At 40.2% G+C, this 20,950-nt stretch overlaps 1 protein-coding gene across 3 annotated transcripts in view; it reads right to left on the bottom strand.

Annotated features, from left to right (window-relative positions):
• acsl3a (acyl-CoA synthetase long chain family member 3a) overlaps positions 1-20,950 on the bottom strand; it is a 47,164-nt gene that overhangs the window by 25,307 nt on the left and 907 nt on the right. Inside the window, exons 2-6 of one of the 3 annotated variants that reach the window (XM_026192349.1) lie at positions 19,626-19,721; positions 19,400-19,518; positions 19,243-19,297; positions 7,362-7,878; positions 4,438-4,615 (exon numbers count right to left, since the gene is read on the bottom strand). In XM_026192349.1, the coding sequence (XP_026048134.1) occupies positions 4,438-4,615; positions 7,362-7,736 (553 nt within the window). In that variant the 5' untranslated portion in view covers positions 7,737-7,878; positions 19,243-19,297; positions 19,400-19,518; positions 19,626-19,721. Of the gene's footprint in view, positions 1-4,437; positions 4,616-7,361; positions 7,879-16,299; positions 16,633-19,242; positions 19,298-19,399; positions 19,519-19,625; positions 19,722-20,950 lie in introns of those variants that run through there. The other 2 variants (XM_026192351.1, XM_026192350.1) reach the window with 2 other exon arrangements.

Raw genomic sequence — 20,950 nt, 5'->3', positions numbered from 1 at the left:
GCCCTCCATGTTACAAGTTGTCCACTAACATGAAACCACTAACATGCAAACACACACAAACACATTTTCAAACACACACACACATGCACACACACAAAAATGGCTATAAATCTGCCACATCCAGACTTATTTAGAGCTACTCAGAGGGAAAGACCAAAAGGAAGAGAATACAGAGAATACAAACCATATAGCCAAAACTGAAAGCACATGATAATGTACAAATTATCTGTATGTCCGTGAAAAAAGCAGATCCATTTGTCAGCCTGTTTTACTGTAGGCACTCTTACTTTTCAAAAGATACTCTTCATTAGGACTTTTTACTGTAACACCTGTGAATACATCAAACACCTTTTACTTGGGGAATGACAAAGTTACACGGCAGGTACCTGTGGCTTACAAGTGTAGAGTGGGTCAGATACTAAATGAAAGGTTTAAAGGTTCGATTCCTGGCTCATCCAGTCTATGGGCCAAAATTTGATAATGATAATGATGATAACAAAGCATCTAAAGGCATAAAATAAAAGTGCTGCATGTGTGAATGAAGCTTGTAGTAGAAAAGCAATATAACTACAAGTCAATTTATAAGTATAGTTGGAATTGTTGTGGGAACAAGGTTGGTATATTATCTAAAATAAAACATTTTAGTTCCCTAATAAAATTATCCAGGATGTGTTACAATTTGTGTCTGAGTGCCTCTGGTGCATGTTTATTGATGCTGGGATGTCTATTATGAGCCAATCAGTCCCTCATGTGAATGTGGTCCAGCAGTTTCCCACGTCACGAGTCTGTTTATTGCTTTCATACCATTCTATTGAGCCTACTTTATTTATTGCTTCTTTCTTTTGTTCCTGGATTTAAAAAAAAAAACAGTAGGAGTAATGGAAAAAAATCCATACAGCAGAGCACTGCTATATTTTGTTTGGCAATATTGTATCCATACAGGGACACCGAATATCAATATTTAAAAAAAAAAAAAAAAGTTCAACTACTCTAAAAAAAATACTACGATTGAGAGAGCTCATCCCCTTCACCACACTCCTGAGATAACATTATCTAAGAAAACTTGAAACATCAACACTGGAAACACTGGAAACAAATCTTCCCCCTAAGAGCTCAGTCACACAAGTAAAATAGGACAGCAACCGCCTTTCATCTCCAAAAAAACAAACTGGTGGCTGCTTTTTTTCCCCACATTCTGTGACTAATTATGGCTTGTGATGGTTAAATGGTTGCCCAGAGTTGAGGCTGTTGCACACTCATGGCCGCTTATGATCACAATGTGATTGCACCCGAGCACAACTCAAGTGCTGGTTGTTATGTTTCTGTAGAATACAAATGTTTCTGAGTGCAAATGTAAATATTAAATGCAAATTTCTGTCTATGTAGAGAGCAACGGGTATGTGATTTTTGATCCTTTATTGCAGTTAATTGTTGTATTATCAGAAATAAATAGGATATATAGTGGGGCAAAAAAGTATTTAGTCAGCCACCGATTGTGCAAGTTCCCCCACCTAAAATGATGACAGAGGTCAGTGATTTGCACCAGAGGTACACTTCAACTGTGAGAGACAGAATGTGAAAAAAAAAAATCCATGAATCCACATGGTAGGATTTGTAAAGAATTTATTCGTAAATCAGGGTGGAAAATAAGTATTTGGTCAATAACAAAAATACAACTCAATACTTTGTAACATAACCTTTGTTGGCAATAACAGAGGTCAAACGTTTACTATAGGTCTTTACCAGGTTTGCACACACAGTAGCTGGTATTTTGGCCCATTCCTCCATGCAGATCTTCTCGAGAGCAGTGATGTTTTGGGGATGTCGCCGAGCAACACGGACTTTCAACTCCCGCCACAGATTTTCTATGGGGTTGAGGTCTGGAGACTGGCTAGGCCACTCCAGGACTTTCAAATGCTTCTTATGGAGCCACTCCTTTGTTGCCCGGGCGGTGTGTTTTGGATCATTGTCATGTTGGAAGACCCAGCCTCGTTTCATCTTCAAAGTTCTCACTGATGGAAGGAGGTTTTGGCTCAAAATCTCACGATACATGGCCCCATTCATTCTGTCCTTAACACGGATCAGTCGTCCTGTCCCCTTGGCAGAAAAACAGCCCCATAGCATGATGTTTCCACCCCCATGCTTCACAGTAGGTATGGTGTTCTTGGGATGCAACTCAGTATTCGTCTTCCTCCAAACACGACGAGTTGAGTTTATACCAAAAAGTTCTACTTTGGTTTCATCTGACCACATGACATTCTCCCAATCCTCTGCTGTATCATCCATGTGCTCTCTGGCAAACTTCAGACGGGCCTGGACATGCACTGGCTTCAGCAGCGGAACACGTCTGGCACTGCGGGATTTGATTCCCTGCCGTTGTAGTGTGTTACTGATGGTGACCTTTGTTACTTTGGTCCCAGCTCTCTGCAGGTCATTCACCAGGTCCCCCCGTGTGGTTCTGGGATCTTTGCTCACCGTTCTCATGATCATTTTGACCCCACGGGATGAGATCTTGCGTGGAGCCCCAGATCGAGGGAGATTATCAGTGGTCTTGTATGTCTTCCATTTTCTGATGATTGCTCCCACAGTTGATTTTTTCACACCAAGCTGCTTGCCTATTGTAGATTCACTCTTCCCAGTCTGGTGCAGGTCTACAATACTTTTCCTGGTGTCCTTCGAAAGCTCTTTGGTCTCGGCCATGGCGGAGTTTGGAGTCTGACTGTTTGAGGCTGTGGACAGGTGTCTTTTATACAGATGATGAGTTCAAGCAGGTGCCATTCATACAGGTAACGAGTGGGGGACAGAAAAGCTTCTTACAGAAGACGTTACAGGTCTGTGGGAGCCAGAGATTTTCCTTGTTTGAGGTGACCAAATACTTATTTTCCACCCTAATTCACGAATAAATTCTTTACAAATCCTACCATGTGAATTTATGGATTTTTTTTCACATTCTGTCTCTCACAGTTGAAGTGTACCTCTGGTGCAAATTACTGACCTCTGTCATCATTTTAAGTGGGGGAACTTGCACAATCGGTAGCTGACTAAATACTTTTTTGCCCCACTGTAATTGTCATAAATTGACCCCATACAATTGCAGACAGATATGTGAGTAATATCAGACCGTTATCAGATGGGTTCCATTTTATGGGAACATGTATTGCAGTTTTAGTGACAGTGTTGGTATGCTTGAATATCTTATTTTTCAGCAAAAAAACAACTGAAGTGAGAAAACATGATTAATCACAATATATATTACTGAAATACTCAGCATATCGAGAGTTAAGTATTGTGATAATATTGTATCATTCGGTGTCTGGTGATTCTCACCTATAACCTCTTCCCTGTGTTTTTATGTACCTGACTGGGTTTGTAATTTTAAGCTGATGCCTCCTGTGTCCCACATCTGGGCTCGCCTACTTCTGAAGTAACACTGAACTGAGGAGGCCTTAACTTCAGCTCTGGACATACTGCTATAAGGGTGGATTGTAGGCTGAATGTCAGTTAGCATTTGTCACAAGTAACACCAAGAAAAACTAACAGTACCTGACAGCAGCTCGGGCTGCACTGGCAACAGGACCCAAAATAACACACACAGACACACACTCCTCTCCATTACACATCTGTATACAGTGGTCCCTCGCTACATCGTGGTTCACTTTTCGCAGCCTCGCTGTTTTGCTGATTTTTTTTTGTGCAATTTTGCATGTTTTTTTTGTTTTTGTTTTTTTTACAGCGCATTGTGTTCTGCGTCCTGATCGACTGTAGACCATTTTCATTCAGTCTCGTGCCGTGTCTCCTGTACAGTACAGAATGCATCCAGCTTGTCAAATTTAAATCTTCGCTAGCAGAAGAAAACAAAAACAACAGTGTTGACATCAAAGGATTATAAGGCGCATTAAGCGAAACCAAACAGTCGGATAAGTCAAACTTTACTCAACTCATTCTTCTTGCTTCCTCTACTTCCGTACCATTGATTCATTAATGTTGTATTCTCTCGCAGCTGCTCTATTCCCAGGGTCTGGGCCTGAAAACAGAGTGTGATCTTTGGTTTCATTCTATAATACTGGATATATTTTTCTTTGAGAGAACTTTGAGAGTGTTTAAACAAGAGAGAAACGTGTGGAAAATGTCGATGCCTGTCTGAGAAAAGTATATAAAGTGTGTAGTGAGGGATTTTACAGCCTTACAACATCTATAATAATTGTAAAAAATAAAGTTCGCTACTTCGTGGATTTCACCTATTGCGGGTTATTTTTTAGAACGTAACACCCGTGATAAAGGAGGGACCACTGTAGTGTAAAGGAGGGCAAATGGAAAGTCCATATGAAACAAAAAGATGCATAGTAGTATAGAGAGATCGATGTTTCTGTCCTTGTGTTAGCATTATGTATGCAATGTTCGCTGCATGTTTAAGTCCTCAGAGAAACCTGGACTTACATGGGAAGTTGTATGTGAAACAAGCCTGGGCAGCTATTATCCACTCTGCTCGTGTCTCACAGAAGATAGCGATGTTGGTTTTAGGCCGCTGCCCCAACGCCGCCAGACCGCTGCCCAGATGGGAGGCTGCCGTGAGGGTGTCCTTGTAGGAGAGCCAGCGGTACTCGCCCAGAATTACCTGCAGGGGTGTTGGAAAGAGGGGAGGCCGGAGAAAGACGCATAAATATCTTGCTGTCAAGTAAGAGAAAACTGTTTCCAGTCTCAATGAAGACAAAGTATAAGTGTTAATGGGTTTTATTCATTCATTTTGTCAAATATACAGGGTTTTATTAAAGGAACAGAGCAAGGAAAAAGATGAATGGTAAGAAACTGAAAGATGGAATGATGCAAATCTATTATCTCCTTAAAAAAGCCACTGAACTGTTGCAAAGCCCTGCTCCTGTGTCCCATCCCACAGTCACATGCTTGGCCTGTTCCTTATTAAGAAGTCACAGGAAAGGGAGCAACTGTCCACTGTTGCCAAACAGAAGTACTTCCTCTTGCTGTCATTCTCATGCTGCTGCATGTCACGGTCATCAGCTGCACGAGAGAAAGATAAGCATAGGCTTCTGGATATTCTCTTCACCACTCATTATGTTCAGAGAGCTGCCTGCACATGTATTAGTGAGCTTATACCGGCTCCTAATGGTTAAGAAATGTCAGTGCACATAAACACGCAGAAGGACACAGAGCCACAGTGACTACACGGTGCTGTTTTCCACTGGTTGGGAACAATAGCTAGCTAAACAGCCTAATTATGCACTATTGCAGCAATAAGTGTTTCAACAGTGGAGATTCAATGGATTACAGGGATCAGGCCACTGGGTTTAATGAGGTAATTCACAAGTAACATAAACACCTAACTGTGCAGGCACACTGAAGAAGAAAAGATAGCCAAAAATCTTGAAAGCAGAAGTCTTCTTCCTTTCTTTCTGCTCCAATTTACACTAATTCTGGATTAATAACAAATACTTTTTTTTACTGTTTTGATTTTGCTACTTCGTATTCATACTCTACCCTCTGTCCTAACATTTGCAAGGTTGAAGGAAATAAGTGCAGCACGGTGGCACGGTCGTTAGCACCGTTGCCGCACAGCAAGAAGGCCCTGAGTTCAATTCCACCATCAGGCCGGGGTCTTTCTGTGTGGACTTTGCATGTTCTCCCCGTGTTTGCGTGGGTTCCCTCCGGGTACTCCGGCTTCCTCCCACCGTCCAAAGACATGCAGCTTGTGGGGATAGGTTAATTGGATAATCCAAATTGCCACTAGGTGTGAATGAATGTGAGTGCGAATGGTTGTCTGTCCCTGTGTGTTAGCCCTGTGACAGACTGGCGACCTGTCCAGGGCGTACCCTGCCTCTCGCCCTATGACAGCTGGGATAGGCTCCAGCGCCCCCCGCGACCCTGAAAAGGATAAGCGGAAGCGAATGGATGGATGGAAGGAAATAAGTGGTCTACTAGACAAGCTGTCAGCTGAAAGAGTAGCAGCATCTGGAAGTGGATTTTGAACATTTTAAACATTAACAAGAGGTTTGTCTAGACAGCAGGCCAAGAGAAGTCACAGAGGAACATTTTGAAGACATTTGGAATTTTACAAACTTTATTTTTTAGAATATGAAAAATGTCTAGCCTCCTTTTTTCTTCATTAGTTTCTGAAAGCTGTAAGCTTGACAGCTTGCCTATTGATTGACATCTCAGAATCCTTCTGCTCTTTGCCCAGTCCCTATCAGAGGCTTCCTTACACTGACTGACACCCTGTCCAACATGGCTATGCAATCTCTTGCTTATTATCCAATGGATATGATGTTTTCATATCACACCATAGAAATCCACACATTGAGTAATAACTCTCTAAAACTATTGTCTTACAAATACACGACTGAGCCACAGTGTTGCACAGCATTGCACTTGAATAACAGGATCCTTCAATAATAAACAGTAATCTGCAGATGAAAATAGTTCACAGCAAAAGCTCTTTTTAGTCTAGAGTGAGTAACTTTTATTAAAAGCTACACTGCGTAGCTGGTTTTCAGGTATTCATCCTAAATACATAAAAGATGTTTTTTTTTAATGTGAGGTTGGGGGCTGAGAGCTGGGCCTGTTAGATTTAAAGAAAAGGTGCCATGTATTTCAATGCTATGCTTTAACAGGCACGTTGCTAACATAACTCACACTAGATAAAGAAATGAGGCAAAGCTTGTTTAAACAAGCTTTAAATGAGGTTTGCACGCTGGGTGTTAATGCAGTTCACAGATCCATACCACAGTCATTATGAAAATATGAATTATAACTGAACCACTGTCGATGCAATTTTCCTACATGGAGCTACACACAAGGGTGTTTATGGGTTGCAATTTAGTATCTTCTATGTTATCCCACATGGGAAAGAAATTAATAAAAATGGTAAATATTCATCTGTTGGATATATATAAAACTTGTGTTTTATATATACGGTACCTTTCATAAGATATTTCCTGACAAATCCTGAAATTGTACCCATTTTACTTATTTCAAAATCAATATTTTTATTCTTGAACTCTAGAGCAGCTTTGTATGATTCAACGAATGCAATCCTTCCTTTTTCCACCATTCTCCCGGCTCTAGATGCAACTTCCAACCCCACAACTTGCAACTGCATAGTGAGTCTTTCAGTTTCCGTGCCACTTCTAATATCACTCTCTGTGCACCTTCTTATGCTATTTCTATTACCCCATTTGTAAGCAGACATACTTCTTAAATTTAAATGCTGTTTGCAGCTGCATACTTAAGGGACAGATAAAAGTGTGTAGTCCTTTAAGTACCTGTAATAGAATGTTGGATAGCCCCTTTTTAGCTACACTGCTACTACAACACAACATTTACTTCCTCACTTCCATATCATTTTTTACCTTCTTGAACACCTTCCCGTTGCTTTGTCGCTCATCTTCCTCGCTAATCACCTCTCTTGTCCCAAGGCAGTCTCTGTGGGGAAACCTCATGGCTGCGTACTCGAACATCTTATCCAGTGTGTCCACTCCCGGATGTAGAGATGTGACCAGCTTCTTCATGGAGCTCACTGCTCGGTATGGTCCCTCTGGTTGTCCCAGGACCGAACGAGCTTTGGCTCTCTTGGCTCTCTCCTCCTCTGAGCCGTAGAAATTCCCGTCAGGTCTGGACACCCAGCTAAGGAGGTAGGAAGGCAGAAAGGTGATGACGGTGTAGATCCACACCATGAGGTGGAAGAGGAGCAGCAGCATGGGGTTCAGGTCCTCTTTCAGCTTCATCTTGGCAAAGCTGTGACAAGCAGAGAGAAGAGAGCGGGGAAGAAGTGCCTGCTCGTGCTGGTTCAGTTGCTCCCTTGTTTCTTCTGTTGCCTTCTCAATTCTCCCTTTCTGCTAATGCAATGCCCACAGCTCTGCAATACTCCTAAAAAATATCCACAACATGGCATTAGAGGAAATTTTTAAACTAGTTTCAAAATTATGCTTGTGTCTACAACACTCCTGTGGTTTTCCAAGAGATTCATTCTAAAACTGAAACAAAGCACTGTCTCACATGTTCTCGCTGATAGTAAAGCAGAAGCTTGTTATTATGTTATTGGCAAGAGATGGTGTTACACACCGACTCTCTTACTCAAATGTTCCTTCCCCACCCTGCAACTCCTGTGTCCGGTGCACTCACGCCAAAGAAGAGAGCACATCAGTCAATGTCAGTCACTGTTAGTGTCGAAGACAGCAAAACAACACAGACAGATGAAGGGGTGAGGAAGGAGACCAGAGAGGAAATATAAGGAGAAACAAATCAAAAAGGATGGGGACACGTAGGAAGAAGTGAAAAAAGTAAAAAGGTCAGCTATAACAGACATAAACTACACTAACTGTGAGGTTTCTGAAAGTCTACATGTGGGCTGTGTGACAGGATTCAAGCAACTCGACAGAAGGAGATAGCCAAGTCAGGAGCAGATAAGAACAGGGAACAAGCTATAGCTCAAGAATCCACCCGTTAAACTCCATGATGTAAAATTTAGAGAGAATGTGATGAGGTTTGCGTAGAGGGACTACCTCACATCTACTTCACTGGGTAAAAGGTGGCTGTATTGTGTGTGCGTATCTTTGAAATTTCACCTCATCCCTAGCTTCTTCAGACACACACACAGAACAGGTATGCACTTGGTGACGGAGACTGTAACCTACAGAAGATGAGTTTGGGAGCTATCCAGAGTCCTGAACAGAGATTAGCGTTAAGGTTATCTTACAGACTTCCTGGTAAGTGTAGTTCCCTATAACCCATGAAGGCAATTAGGCAACATTATCATGTCAATATAAAAGCGCCTTACCAATAGGTACCAGTTAGTGTAAAGTGCCAATATCTAATTTTCAAGATAGATACAGAACCTGGTCAATGAACTAAAAAATAATAGGCTCAGCATGAATGTTTATTTCACACCATGAAGGAAAAAGCAAAACATTAAGTGAATTTTGAGTTGAGATTATTTTGCAATTTAAAAAGCCTACGTTGACTGAAATCTTACACTATCCCATCAATGGGATTTTTTAAATTATCTGAAAGCATGTAGTTGTAGAAGAAATGAGGACGTGTTTTCATTCATCTGAGTTTAAGACCAGATTTTTTTTTCATGTCCTGATACACAAAACCTCAGAATTTAAAGAGAGCTTACTTTAATGTTTACCATGACTCTATATACAGAAAACTAAATGTAAATTTGCCATCCAAGAGGCACAGCATTAGGACTGCACTGACTGATTTTAGTACAGAATGTTGAGGATGAGTCACGTTAAACAGTTTCTTTTGTCAAGAGAAACAATGATTTCAAATTTGGGGTGAGAAAACAGGACTGGTAAATAAAACTAGTTCCCAGTATAACCAAACATTTAAAATGTCTTCACCTCTATTAACTCATTCACTGCCATTGACGTCTATAGACGTCAATTACGTTTTTCAATTGGAGGGGCTAGAATACAACCTCGGGCAGCTTGTCAGTGAATATCAGACTGCTTGAAATGTATTTTTCACAAAAAGCTCGTTTTCTCCCTTTTTTTGGTCAAAACAGGCATTTTTGGTGGAACCCACCTCTCTTCTACAGCTGATTACTAAAGAATGGAAAATGGTAGAAACAAGCTTTTTTTTTTGGATGAAAGAAGAGAGTCTGTTCTTCATATTGGTAGGTTCAGCGTTTATATGATCATAACACACAGTTTTCTGTGGCTCTTCAAAAATGAGTAAAAATGCTCAAAAACCCTGGCAGTGAATGAGTTAATAATTACAGTGATTCAAGTAAATTAAATGTCATGCCAAGCTGTAGAAGAATGTCTCATTGACTCTGAGACACCACAGACACCAGATCACGATTACTGTGGATTACTAGGATACCCACACCCAACAGCCGAATAATATGACGATCTGGCTGTTAGGTGTGGTGACTGAGCTGGAAAAATGCTTATCTTAAAACTGTCATCACTACTGGCAACCACTTAACCACTTGTTGATACAATATGAGCATGATGTTATATTTACCAAGGCATTAAACTAGTGATGGAGACTATAAACCTATCAGTAAAGTACAACAGTTTAAGTGAGCTATTTTCATAGACTGCAACCATAGACTATGCGATCAGAGAATCAGACCCCTCTTTGGTTTTAGGCTAGTTAACTCTTTTTGATAAGCTGTTTTCGCTACTCAGCTCTGTGCTATATTATGTATTATTTGTTATTCTCTTAGTTTCTGGGTTAATAAGGTTCTTAAGGTGTTATTTATGGGCACTACTATGACAAATAACCATAATGTATATTGATGTTTCTATTCAGGCCATCGGCCGTCTTTGCAGCTGTGCAGCTAAAATAACACCGTCTGTCAAAACAGCTTGTGTGTGTATGTGCGCACATTCACACTCTACAACAGTCCGTTTTAGCAGCAGTAATTTATTATTCATAGGAGGAAGAGGCTCATCTTGCCGCTTCACATTGTTCCCCCACCTCTCAAACAAAATTGCCCGCTGAAAAACACACACACTGTGCCCACCTTCCTCCTGTACACACTCATCCCACGAGTGTCCCTTTGAGACTCATAAATAAATCAAAGATTTTACCAGCACTGCTCTCCCAGACCACCATCTGTTCCCTGTGGGACATGGACTCCTTTCTCTGCAGCTCTGTGGTTCTTCCTGGTGTCTCGTTACCCAGCAAGGACGCCCTGCTTCATCACAGGATGCTAAAGCTTACCAAAACTGTACCCTGGTGGAACACAAGTTTTACCCCATCACTCTTCAGTGTTCGTTTGTTGGCCCCACTGTCCCATTTGTCATTTTTCTTTTGCTCAAAGTGGAGCTCAAGGAAATAAAGACAATGGATGAGCGGCACTGTGCTAAACAATCTATTAAACAAGAGGAAAAAGATTCAGGAAGGCATGGTGCTGGCAGACTACAACTTCTTCCACTGCTGCTCAGTGTCAATGAGGAACAGATGGCTTAGATCTCCTGTAAAATATCAAATAATTTCCACTATCTTCTGCTAGTTGTTAACTCATTCACTGCCAGCCATTTTCAAATCAGGTAACTCCCCACTGCCAGGGTTTTTGAGCATTTTTACTCATTTTTGAAGAGCCACAGAAAACTGTGTGTTATGATCATATAAACGCTGAACCTACCAAAATGAAGAACAGACTCTCTTCTTTCATCCAAAAAAAAAAAGCTTGTTTCTACCATTTTCCATTCTTTAGTAATCAGCTGTAGAAGAGAGGTGGGTTCCACCAAAAATGCCTGTTTTGACCAAAAAAAGGGAGAAAACGAGCTTTTTGTGAAAAATACATTTCAAGCAGAAAAGTGCCTTTGACACTAATATTTCTTGCTTTGTGACACCTCTAACATATAAAATAGTTTTTCACTTCTATAAAACAGAAATAACACTGAGAAAGGTTATGTTTTATCAAAACAATTTATTTACAAATATATGAAAAAATAAAATTCACTGACAAGCTGCCCGAGGTTGTATTCTGGCCCCTCCCATTGAAAAACGTAATTGACGTCTATAGACGTCAATGGCAGTCAACGTAAGTTTTTCAATTGACGTCTATAGACGTCAATGGCAGTGAATGAGTTAAAAATGACTCCTGACTTCCATTAAGCAATAAAGTTAAAATCTGTTTTTCTTCTGAACTCAGTGACTCTGTCCTTCACTTTGACACATTTCATACCATGGCATAGGTTAAAGGCCCAGTGATTTGTGTTTTAATTTAGTTTAGTTCTAATGATACAGTGCTTTTATTGTAGTGGATTTTTTAAAAATTGAGAACATTTAACAGAGAGATTTAAAAAAAAAAATTGAGAAAGTTTAGCAGGATAGACCCAGACATACTGAATTTTACTCCAGAAAACACAATGTCCCCCCGTCATGTCTTTAGAGATCCCTTACTGCTAAACAAACAGTGACATCTTTTAAACTTCATAGCTCTAGTTAGTATCAGAGTTCAGCTGCTTTGGCTTTGGTCAGGACTTTGAGGTCAGTTGGCATCTTTCCGTCACTAAAATAGGAGCAATAAATATTTGTTGGGAAGCTTTTCTTGTTGGCTTATCTCTTCCCTTCTGACAGAAACTCCATTCCGGGTTTCTCTGAGGCGTGGGCTTTTATCATCAGAGTTCATCCTTTAACCTATAACAAAATTCAAATATTCTCAAGCATGATCAACGGTTAATTACGGTACCGGCCGGAGTACCGGGAGCAGTTTGGAAGAACAAAAAGACGCGGAGACTGTTCTAAATTGTCATTCCAAACTAACTCAAAGTTTATTCTTTGTGCAGCAGTTTTTTATAGGCAGACAACAAGTTTCAGTTCAGACCCTGCCCACTGGGTGGGGTGGTGTCCTGACAGTTGGAATCCTTTGTTCAGCAAGGGCAATAAAAATGCACTCACAAGACCTATAAATTTTACACAGAAGTCTTCTACATCCTGAGTTCTGACACAAAAACCAGATGGTCTTCACATAAACATCTTCTGCAAGGGAGTGATAGGTAAAAGAGTGATTTGTTGGTGTTTTCCCTCCAACCTTAGTATCTAGTTTCACGGCAAAAGGAGATGAGGTTGAAACAAAGGGCATTGCAAACAATACTCAGCAAATGCTACCATGGTATCAAAATATCACAACACCTTCTCTCTCTCTCACACACAGTGTCAGTAGAGGAAAGAAATTGTGAGAGTGTGACCATGAAAGTTTGCATACTATGCCCTAGAAAGCATGTTTCATAGCTGTTGTTTGTTCTCACATTTCTGCTTTTTTTTCTACTGTCTGAAACACGTATGTGTGAAAATTATAAAAAAAATAAAAAAATTAATCGTGAAAGGGTAATACTATTTTACAGCACTGTCCTTCCTGGTTTTTTTTGTTGTTGTTTTTTTTTTGGGGGGGGGGGGGGGGGGGGTTGATGGGGGGGGGGGTTAAAAAAGTCTCTGTTTGTTTATACAGATTTTCCTTGCTTCTTTGTGGACATCTGCGTAGCGCTCATAAGATTCCCCTGTGCCTGATCATTTTCACCTCTGTTTAAACAGTATTGCTTCTCTCCTTATCAGTTCTCCATTTGCTCTTTACTTGTTCCTCTTTTGCTCTCTGTTTTTTAGAATCCTGCTGTGGTTTTGAAGCCCTTTGGACTTTGTCTATCTCAGCTATTAAAGGTTCATCTTTTGCGATTTAACGTCCCTCTGCATCCTGCATTTGCAGACCCTCACGAACCTTTACAGAGGAGTAATACTCCCATTTTGAATTCTAAAAAACACACAATGTCCAGCATTGTTGCATCTTGAACAATATTTAAAACTTAACAGTGGTTGTGTGTGTTACCAGGTACCATTAGTTAGTTTGCGCAAGGGCAGAGAAGGGACCTGATAACTTCACTACCTTTCCAAAAAAACCAGTGAGTTCCACTTGACGCCTTCAGAATCAGTTAATTTTTTATACGATAGCTTTAGCGTATTAAATGAAGCCATTAAAAACATTAGACGATACAAATTTTATTTTGACACAGAAGGATGAGGATGAGCCTTGTATCAAAATGTAGCTAAGAAATTGACCTTTGAAATGCTGAAACTTGTTTAGGTCCAGCCACTTGCCCACCTGCATGTTTCGCACTGCCCAAATGTGTCGAGGCAACTGTTGCTGTGATTTGGCGGTACATAAATAAAATGTAATTCAATTTTTCAGCCCTCAAAATTGAACGTAAGATATCTTCATGGACACATACAGGCTAAAAAATGTTGGAAAAAATAAGGCAGTTTAAAAAGTACCAAGTTGCACCCCAAACCTATGTGCTTATAGGCTTCATAACTCATATTATGAAGGTCAGATTTCACTTGGCTACATTAAATATACTCAAGTTAGCATAAATAAAAGATTGATGGTCCTGGTTCTACATCACTAACTGCCCTAAATAGCCATTTGCTGACCATAAGACAGCATCCTGACCTACTGATGGTTTAGAAGAGGCTTTTCACAACCACATGCAGCCTGATTTACACACCAGCTGCACTATGTCTTTGCAAAGAAAAAGAAGGATCAAGAGTCTAAACTGCAAAACTGCAACCAATAACAAGGCTGGCTCTAATCGCCTGCATTCAAGAATGGGTATACATAACATGTAGACTAATGGTTACTGAATAGTTAGCTTTATGCAACAGCAAGAGATTTGCAGGCAGTCTCCACTCACTGAGTTAATCACTGGATTAATTGAGTAATATAGTGGTACGGTCTACGTAGTGGTGGGGTGAGCCGGCATGTGTGTGCGCCTGTGTGTGCGCCTGTGTGTGTGAGGGAATCTTTGCTTCCTCAGGAGATGGCGTGAATGGGGTCTTTTGTGTGCACACGTCACAGTGCTTACACCCACTCAGCTAAGCAGGCGGTCTCGAAACCTTGCAGAAACTTTAACAAGGACATTGTGGCGAAACAATGCACCGAACGGAAACAATCGGGGTCAGGGTTAGCAAATATAATCCTTGAGCCGTTTGCTGTGTGGGTCAATCGACTCTGAAATGGGGCACCTCAAGGCTAGAGGGTCACACTCTGTGTGTGTGTGTTCCTGTCTAGCTATCTTTGTGAGGACCGAAATCTGCATTCTACTATACTTGTGAGAACCAACAGTCACTTGTGAGGACACACACACCGGTGCTCACAAGTTTGAAGGCCTTTTTGAGGCTCAAAATGTGGTTTTAGTGTCAGGGTTACAATTAGGTTATGGTTAGGTTTAGGGTAAGGGTTAGGGTTAGGCATTCATTTTTAATGGTAAAGGGGCTAGGGAAACCATCATGTCAATGAAGGTCCACACTAAGCTAGCTGAACGGGGTTGTGTGTGTGTGTGTGTGTGTGTGTGTGTGTGTGTGTGTGTGTGTGTGTGTGTGTGTGTGTGTGTGTGTGTGTGTGTGTGTGTGTGTGTAAAAAGAAATAGGATATGAGGTTCGTTCGTATGTTTGTGTTTGGTTTGAGGGCCCAGATTTAAAATAATGACACAATCAAAACCAATGAAGTGTGATTTCAACAAGAGTGAAAGCACAAAACACAATTGCTTGGATTATGCGGATCAGACTGCAGCTTTACTCTGCTTCTGTGGTGACACAAACTACTGGCATGCATGCCAATCAACAACTTATTTCTTTCTCCGATATGAGCTTAGAGGGTGTTCACAGTTAAGCAGAAAAATCACAGTAAATTTAAATAAAAATCCTTGTTTCCCCTCCATACCCAGCTTCAGATGTGTTTTATAACATCACAGTGAAGTAGACTAGTGTCTTGGCTTGCAGGAAGGAGTGCGTGTGTGTGTGTGTGTGTGTGTGTGTGTGTGTGTGTGTGTGTGTGTGTGTGTGTGTGTGTGTGTGTGTGTGGGTTTGCTGATCACATCGGACCATCCTCTGCAAGACAACAGCGTCTCTGTCTCTAGGTACAGGAGCACTCTAAAGGACCTGCATCATTTGATAACTGCCACCACAGGCAAGTTCCCGTCAGCTGTGTAAATAGAAACTAAAAGCAGCCAGCAGGTTAGGATTGTACGTGTTAGAGCAAGGATTGCGGTGAGGTTGACACACTTTCCGCTCTGGGCCTTTGAGTACAACAAATGTTCTTTTAAAATGTGCTCCACTTGTCTGCTTTTCGTAATTGGGTAAATGTGAATACCAAAGGAGAGATGGAAAAGGGACATTTATAAAAGTTTCCACATCAAAAAAAATTAAGACTGTAATAAGCTGGCCTATATTAGCTCATGAAGAAATGTTACAAAATTATTTTAAGGGGCATAAATCATTCCTTGTTAAGGCTTAAGAGTGAGGCCAAAGACATGTAACATGTTGTGTAATTTCAATGACTTTATCAGTTCAGTGGGCTCAGCAGTGAGCCACAGATGTTCCAGCTGCAACATTCAACACAAACCAGTTACCGTCAGTTACACTTCCGGTTTCAAATTCTAAAGTAAAACACTTTACAACATGGGAGGTAATGCCCACATTTCATTTAAGAAGAAAAATAAAATAAAAAACAATAAAAACAATAATTATGGGCATTATTTATCTTTACCTGCAACGAAACAAGTCAGAAAGCTAATAGCAAAACTGCTATTTAAAATACTTAGTACATAAAATCCCCCCAGTCACTGGCTCTTTTATTTGGCAGGCCTCTAAGTTAGCTCCCAAATATTTAGAACATGTGACATTCAACATCATTTAATAAACCCCTTAGACCTGTTTTTGTTTTTAGACGCATAAAGTTTCTTACTTTCAGAGTAGATCTTCATTTTTTAGTGTAGCTTGACGGTGCCACAGCATCCTGTGTGCTCGTCACAAAACGACGAGGAAACTTACCGGTAAATGTTTCTGTTAGTTTATCGCTGGCACGTCTTCAGCGTGTCTGTGCTCAGGCTCTGTCTGTGACGGCTCCGTTCATATGTTCATCCATCGGCTCTCACTCTGCCTGCTGATGCTGTGCGCTGCCCGGTCCGGAAGTGACACGGGCGCTGTGTTGTTGTACGAGGACGACTTGGATGGCGGGTTGGGAGGGAGAGGGTGGGCATTCTTTGAGTTATGATTGGACTCGCGGAGGTGGCGCGTGCTAGGGGCCGGCCGACATGGAAGGAAGGCTCGACATGACCGCATGGGTTACTGACGGTCACAAAAGAGCAAGACGTCACGAGCACGACACCCGCACACAAACCAGTGCGCGAAGCCCGAATTCACCTTTATAGACAAATTTAAGATGGGATGCTTGTCGCCATGACAACGCGCGGTGTCGAGCTCCTCGGTGGTGGGAGATTCCTGCCTAGGTGTTTGTTTAATGTATATAATCATTAGCTCGTGCAAAATAGTGTTCGTATAAACGTAGTTATTTTTATGTGTAAAACCACACAGACAGCGGTTTAAAATCAACCTCTGGGTAACACTTCAGACCTTACTGTTTCTTCACACTCATCCCTTTACTGTAACCTTACTGTTTAACAGTACACACTGTTAAACAGTAAGGTTTTAACCTGGCATCATCAGAACAATTTGAAGTTTTTTAATGTTTCAGTTAAAGTGTGCTTTAAATCTCTGCATCTTCTTTTTTATCACAACAATGAAAGTCTTATTGAGCCTATTAATGACAAACCTCCCTCTGTGTGAGCGCACTGTAACATCATGGCATCAACAACAACACTGGACTTAAAACCTGTTTTCATTCTATCCTGTACTGTCGTCAATAGATAAGTTAGAAAAAGATAGACTATTCCAGAAAATAATATATTTTTTAAAGCTTTTACTATTATTAAAGGGTCTAAACTTGCCTGTGATATGACACACAATGCTAATCTGACATTTCATTGTACTGTATACTACGATATTTCATATAATGAGTTGTGAAGTTCAAGTGTTTTTAACAACCTGTTTTTTATTTTTGTAGAATTCATCAACATCTGTGGAGGGATGTATTTGAATATCTCCAGTGACACTTTTGCTAACCTGGAAGCTAAGAGAGGGCTTAATCCTGACCAAGCGACAGATCTCAGTGCTTTGCATAGATGTTACATCCTCCGTGCAACAATTCCACTAAGAGAGCAACGATCATTCTCTACGATCAGACAAAAACCTGTCTCTTTCTGCTGCTGTGGTTGAAGCATAGCAAGATAACAGGGAACAGATAAAACAATAAATACTTTAACTTCAGGTATGAATCCGAAAACTGAAAATCAACTCTATTACCTATTTGCTTTTTGTCCAGGTGTATGGCAGTGCGATTGTTATGTCTGTACTGAATAATGCGATTTTAATCACATAAAGTAAAATTGACTGACTTTATGTGATTAGGACACTGAAAAAAGAGACTGAAACAACATTGTACATGTTTCTCATCATATCTACTTTGCAACAAGTTATTCTTTACTTACTTTGAACAATGTTCGTCCCAAAATCGAATCAGGTTTGATGACTAAAGAGTCGACGCTTAAACGCTTTAGAGTGGACATTTCTATATGGAGAACTGTAATCTTTCATTCTGAATCATTCTTAGACTTGAAAATAGGTCATCCAACTTAGATTGCTTTTGAAAGTATCATTGGAATGTGTACTCTGTTGATTTGATTAGAAACAGACTGAATATGTTTGCAAGCAGCAAATATATGATCATGTGTTTGCTTCAGTTCTCTCCGGGTACTCCACAGCTTCCTCCCAGGTCCAAAGACATGCAATTATTGAGGTTAGGTTCATTGGTCCTGGACCTGTCCAGAATATACCCTGCCTGCCCACCCCCACCCCACCCTGTGTGATGGGAGTGCATCACTACTAGTCAAATGTTTCTTCACACTCATCCCTTTACGGTGGTGTTTTCAGTCAGCCCTAAAAGGGTTCTCTGTCCTTTTTGACATTTCAATTCATTATTTTGAGCTAGTTCACATACTGCTACTCTTTTTCAATACATTTTTCTTCCCTGAAATTATTTAATCTGACTTTCGCCTTGGGCTCCAACAAACAGTTTTCTCCTCAGTATTACAAATAGTAGTGCATTTTGTTTTCTATGAGAGAACTTGACTCTTATTTGCTATCTGTCCTGTCAGTGGTGCTTTTTTAAATGTTTCATATATGTTAAGACAGAAAATGAAGAAAAATACTATTTACTATGAAAATAGCATTCATTTTTAATTACATTATCTTCTTTAAAGTATAATATTACTTTCCCTCCTTAAGACAACTCATAATATTTATGACAAATGTGAAAGAAAATATGAACAACAGACATCAAATTAATATAGCGCAAGTAAGTTATATTTATAATTCAGGCTAAAAATGAATGAAATTGATCTCTGTTAAAATGCCAGATATTTGTGATTTTACTTTTAAAAGTTTTCCCATCTTTAATGTGACCAATTGAATTGGATTTTTCAATTCAATTCTATTCATGTGGAACCGAATCACAACAGCAGCCACCTGAGGGTGCTATATATCAAAAGTTTAAGTGCAGGATAAAACCTCCAGGAGAACCAGGCTCAGGGAGATGCAGCCATCTGCCATTGTAGAATAAACCTGCATAAACTGCATAAGTTTATGAACTTATGCAGTTAAGTTCATAAACGTTCATATAAGTTCATATAAGTTGCATAATCACTTTACATCACCAGAAGAGCACCATACCCTTGGTGAAGTATGGTGGAGGCAATATCATGGAACTAGGTCTTTAGTCAAGGTGAAATGAATAATGAACAGTTCCAAATACCAGTCAACTTTGGACGAAAACCCAGAACATGTTTTTTTTTAATTTTTTTTATTTTCTAGTCTTACCATTTTCAGAAGTGGTTTGGCTTCTTTTTCCTCAAAATCCTCCAAGTCCCAAAGCCTTCAAAAGAAAAAATAGAGGTTTTCTCTTGGCATTTACACTTCATCACAAACAGAGTTTCAGGTGTGAGGTGGATGATCTGTAGGTGTCACAGTAACTTACTGCTCTTTGAGTGTCTGTTTGCTCTTCTCCACCAAAAAATCCCCCAGATCTTCAGCAGTGATGTGTGATAGGATTTTGTTTTCCTTTTAAAGTCTAAGGAACTCCATCATCATTGCAATCTAAAAATAAAAGGAGACATTTAAACCACCACCACTCTCAGGTCCTCAGAAATGATCTCATATCAGTCACTCATGTCAGTTTTGGTTTAGATGGGTGTGGGTCTCACATAAGCCCTGTAGCTCGGAAGATGCCAGCAGATCTTCAAAGCTGTCTTGTAAATGAGTTACTGGAAGCTTTTCAACACAGTGCAATCTGGTGACATCTGGTGGCCAAAAATATGAAGAGCAGCTTAAATCTACAAAATAAAATGAACCTCTTCATTACGACTGCCCACTCTACAGTGGGGTTCACAAATTTGTCTGAAATTGGGCCACAATAGATGAAAAATACACACACACACACACACACACACACACATATATATTTCTCTCTCTGTGTGTGTGGGTGTATGCAAGGAACAAAAATAAAGGAGATAAGGGGGATCATGAAAATCATTAAAAGTGAGGTTTTATTAACAAGACATCTAACTCAAGGGGCTAAGACAGATCAAGCTCTTCTAAAAAAATTGTGCAATTTAATTGCCTGGGGCTTATTTATTATCTTCAGAGATTTACACAACAGGGAGAGTTCATTTAAGAGCAGACCATGAATCTTATCTTGCGGTAATGAACCGTTTTTTAACACAAGCTTCAAAATGCTTCAGAGAGCTTCATTTTGCCCTCATTAAATTTAGTGTTTATTTGCTGGTTTGTTGACGGTAGGGCTGGGTATCGTCTCTGATTTCAATAATTGATTTGATTCCGATTCACAAGGTCCCGAAATTTTTCCTGAGAAAGTCAGAAATATAATAATTCTAAACTGTTTATTGTAAAGTGGGCGATAAACATACAAGAGAGACTTGCGACAGAAAAGCCGATCAGCTGAACACTGATCAGTTTCATGATTGAAGTAGCAATTGGGGGAGAGAATAGGGGAAGAAGAAGAAGAGGCAGCTGCGCAGACACAGAATAACTCCAGCTTTGCGTTTTTTATTTTCATTCTAGCTGAAGTACAGGACTAATCGCGTTCCTTTTAACCTCAATACGGATACCTCAATACCATTTTCTTCTGTTTATCTGTGATAAGATTGCTTTCAGAGCCGGGGTCCGTTCTTCGTACCCCGCTAAGTAAGTTAGCTGGATTTGATTGTTGACGATTTCGCATGATCTTGGATCGTTCGGTTCTCCGAAGCTCATCCGGGACTTGCTGCCATAGCAACAGATCCGTAAGCGTAAACCTGCTCCCGAGCAGGTTTACTTCATGTAAACAGGATTAGATCGCGGCCACTCAGGTATGTCCGCTTCATTTATACGAAAGCAACAGCGATATTTTACCACTGTTTTACCATAAATAAATATTATCAATGTAACTAAAGTTAATGCAGTACTTGATCCTTTTATTGATTTCATACAGATACATACAGGTCATTTCCTAAAAAATGGAAATGTACTA

This window comes from Astatotilapia calliptera, chromosome 14, assembly GCF_900246225.1.
Source record: "Astatotilapia calliptera chromosome 14, fAstCal1.2, whole genome shotgun sequence".
Taxonomy (NCBI): Eukaryota; Metazoa; Chordata; class Actinopteri; order Cichliformes; family Cichlidae; genus Astatotilapia; species Astatotilapia calliptera.
Note: the sequence above shows the minus strand (reverse complement) of the source record. Positions and strands in the feature narration are given on the sequence as shown.